The following is a 2,405-nucleotide window of genomic DNA, read 5'->3' as shown; positions in this document are numbered from 1 at the left end:
TGTATATATACATATATATATATATATATATATATATATATATATATAATTTATGTTTATTTAATTGAGGAAGAGGGGCAGAGTATAAAATAGGAAGGATTGACAGGCTGACTTACTTTTGATTGATTGATTGGAGATCTCGAAAGAAAAAAAATTGGTGTGATCGTGCAGGCCAGCTGTTCACGGAAGCGTCGCGGAAGGAGAGCAGTCGCAGTGCCAGAAATCAATTGAATGGTCCCACAGTGATAGTTGCACGATTTTGACCACTAATATTATATATATAATATACGCGAACTGGGACGAACTTTCCGTTCAGCGCGTTTCTTGCTTAATATTGACACCGAGCAACGTGGACTACGATTGAGTTCGCATTGACTGACGCTTCTGCGGGACTTCTATTTATATCCTGAAAAAAGGGCGTAGTGCCCTTTGTCTAGGCGCAATAGTTAGTTGCAATGTTACGCGAGATTTACGATTTTTATAGCGTCCTATCATTGTTAATCTAAAGTGCATCGAAAAGAAAAGAAATGATTTACGTTTTTCCTTAAAGAGGCAAGATTGCTCCAGACGGACGAATTCTGTTATCCTCGCGGAAAATATAACTAGGTAAACAGATGGTTACCGTACATAACTAATTTTGCGTGCAGGGCAACCCTTGTCATTCGCGAGTCTGATCTGAGATAGCGTTACTGTAGGAAGTTATTCTATGCGTTTTATGATTTTTTTTAGGCGACGTGGCGCCTAAAATTTCCTATTTCCTTAAGAAATTGTTGGCTTGGATTTTTACTATTGTGTGACTTCGGTGCATTTATAGTGTCTTTTGCAATCTTGTCACTTTTTGGGCCTGCATTAAGGTTGTTAGTCCTTCCGAATTGATTGACGTTTACGAGTTTTCGCGGAGCTTGTCCGGTCCCTCTTTTCAGATCTGTCAAACCGTTATCAGAGGGCTCACTCGAATCTCGTAGACGCCATAATCGCGACGTGGACGCCGATTCTTTTGAAAGAAAAGAATCGTGGCGTCTGTAGGACGTAATAATTGTAACGATTGGTAAATATTGTTTATACACTGATAATTACATTGTATTCTAATTAGTTTTTCCTTATTATTTTTATTAATCTGTTTTTACTTGATTTTAATAATTGCATAATTAGATTAGATTCTGAATGTGCAATTAAATTCAACTTCTTTTTGAATGTGCAATTAAATTCAACTTCTGAGTAAATCGAACTTGTATATCTTCTCAATCAATTTTCTGAAATTCGAATTTTAGGAGTAGGATAAAAGTTCTCTCTTTGTATTTAAACTTTGTGCTATCTATTTTTCTTATTTATTTAATTAGAATCTGTTAGATCAAAGATTTCTTTAATTGAAAATTTTTATGAGCATGAGCCAAATGCTTTCGATAGTATAAAGCTAATCGAAGTACGTGATAAATTAATTCGTGATGGTGATATCAGCACAGCTTCTAAACGTTTCTTGGGGGCCACAACCTACGCGTTGTGTCCCATCTTCACAAGTTCCTCAGGTATTGCCAGTATGATAATGCCACCTAATAAAAAGAGAGTTAATCTTTATATTATTTAATTAACATATTATGTTATTTTACATTATATTATTTAATTGAATTAAGATCAATTTTTTTAGCGAATTTTAATTTGTAGCGCCGTCATAGGCTGCGTTCAACAAGCTTTGTAACTGTTGTAAAATTCTTCAATATGATTGGTCTATACGTTTAGAAACTGTAAGAAACCAAAAGCAAGAATCAATCATATTGAAGAATTTTACAACAGTTGCAAAGTTGCTTTCTCTGCTGAACACAGTCATTTTTTTGTAGCATGTGGAAATTGATATATCAAAAAATATTACCTCGGCCGGGAGCAAAGCAGTCTAAAGGCTTAGGATGCTTGTATGGAATACAGAGAGATCCGGGTTTGAGGTAATATTTTTCGCAATAATTTATTAAATTTTTCAATATATTAACATCTTTATAGTATAATGTCTGATTGCAGCATCAAATTATTAAAATTGTTTGTAAATTTAATTCACGATTACTAGAGTAGTTTAATTGCGTTTATAAAACGCGTTTCAAAAAAACAATTCAGCTCGCAGTTCAAAAGACTATAATATGGTATACATGCAAATATATATATATATATAGAGTTTATATAGTAATTCAGACTGAATTATTTAAAGCATTCAAAATCCAGCTTCAACCGGTGTAGGCTTCTAGTTTAACAAAATAAAAATTATAAGACACTCATTTGATGACTAGCTTGGTTAAGATATTTGAAATTATATATCGTCAAGATTATATGTATAATACACTATACCATTCATAAATAAAGAACATTTGCAATTTTTTCACATTTCACAAAAACTTAAATATTTCGGTGAAAATAAATCG

General features: G+C 33.0%; 1 protein-coding gene across 1 annotated transcript in view; it reads right to left on the bottom strand.

Moving 5' to 3' along the window:
- Nucleotides 1-1,435: 1,435 nt before the first annotated feature.
- The window catches only part of LOC105625817, an 18,367-nt gene continuing 17,397 nt past the window's right edge, over nt 1,436-2,405 (bottom strand). Inside the window, 1 exon segment of the mRNA XM_012207129.1 lies at nt 1,436-1,550. Within this exon segment, the coding sequence (XP_012062519.1) occupies nt 1,436-1,550 (115 nt within the window).

This window comes from Atta cephalotes (assembly GCF_000143395.1).
Source record: "Atta cephalotes unplaced genomic scaffold scaffold00003, whole genome shotgun sequence".
Lineage (NCBI taxonomy): Eukaryota > Metazoa > Arthropoda > Insecta > Hymenoptera > Formicidae > Atta > Atta cephalotes.
Note: the sequence above shows the minus strand (reverse complement) of the source record. Positions and strands in the feature narration are given on the sequence as shown.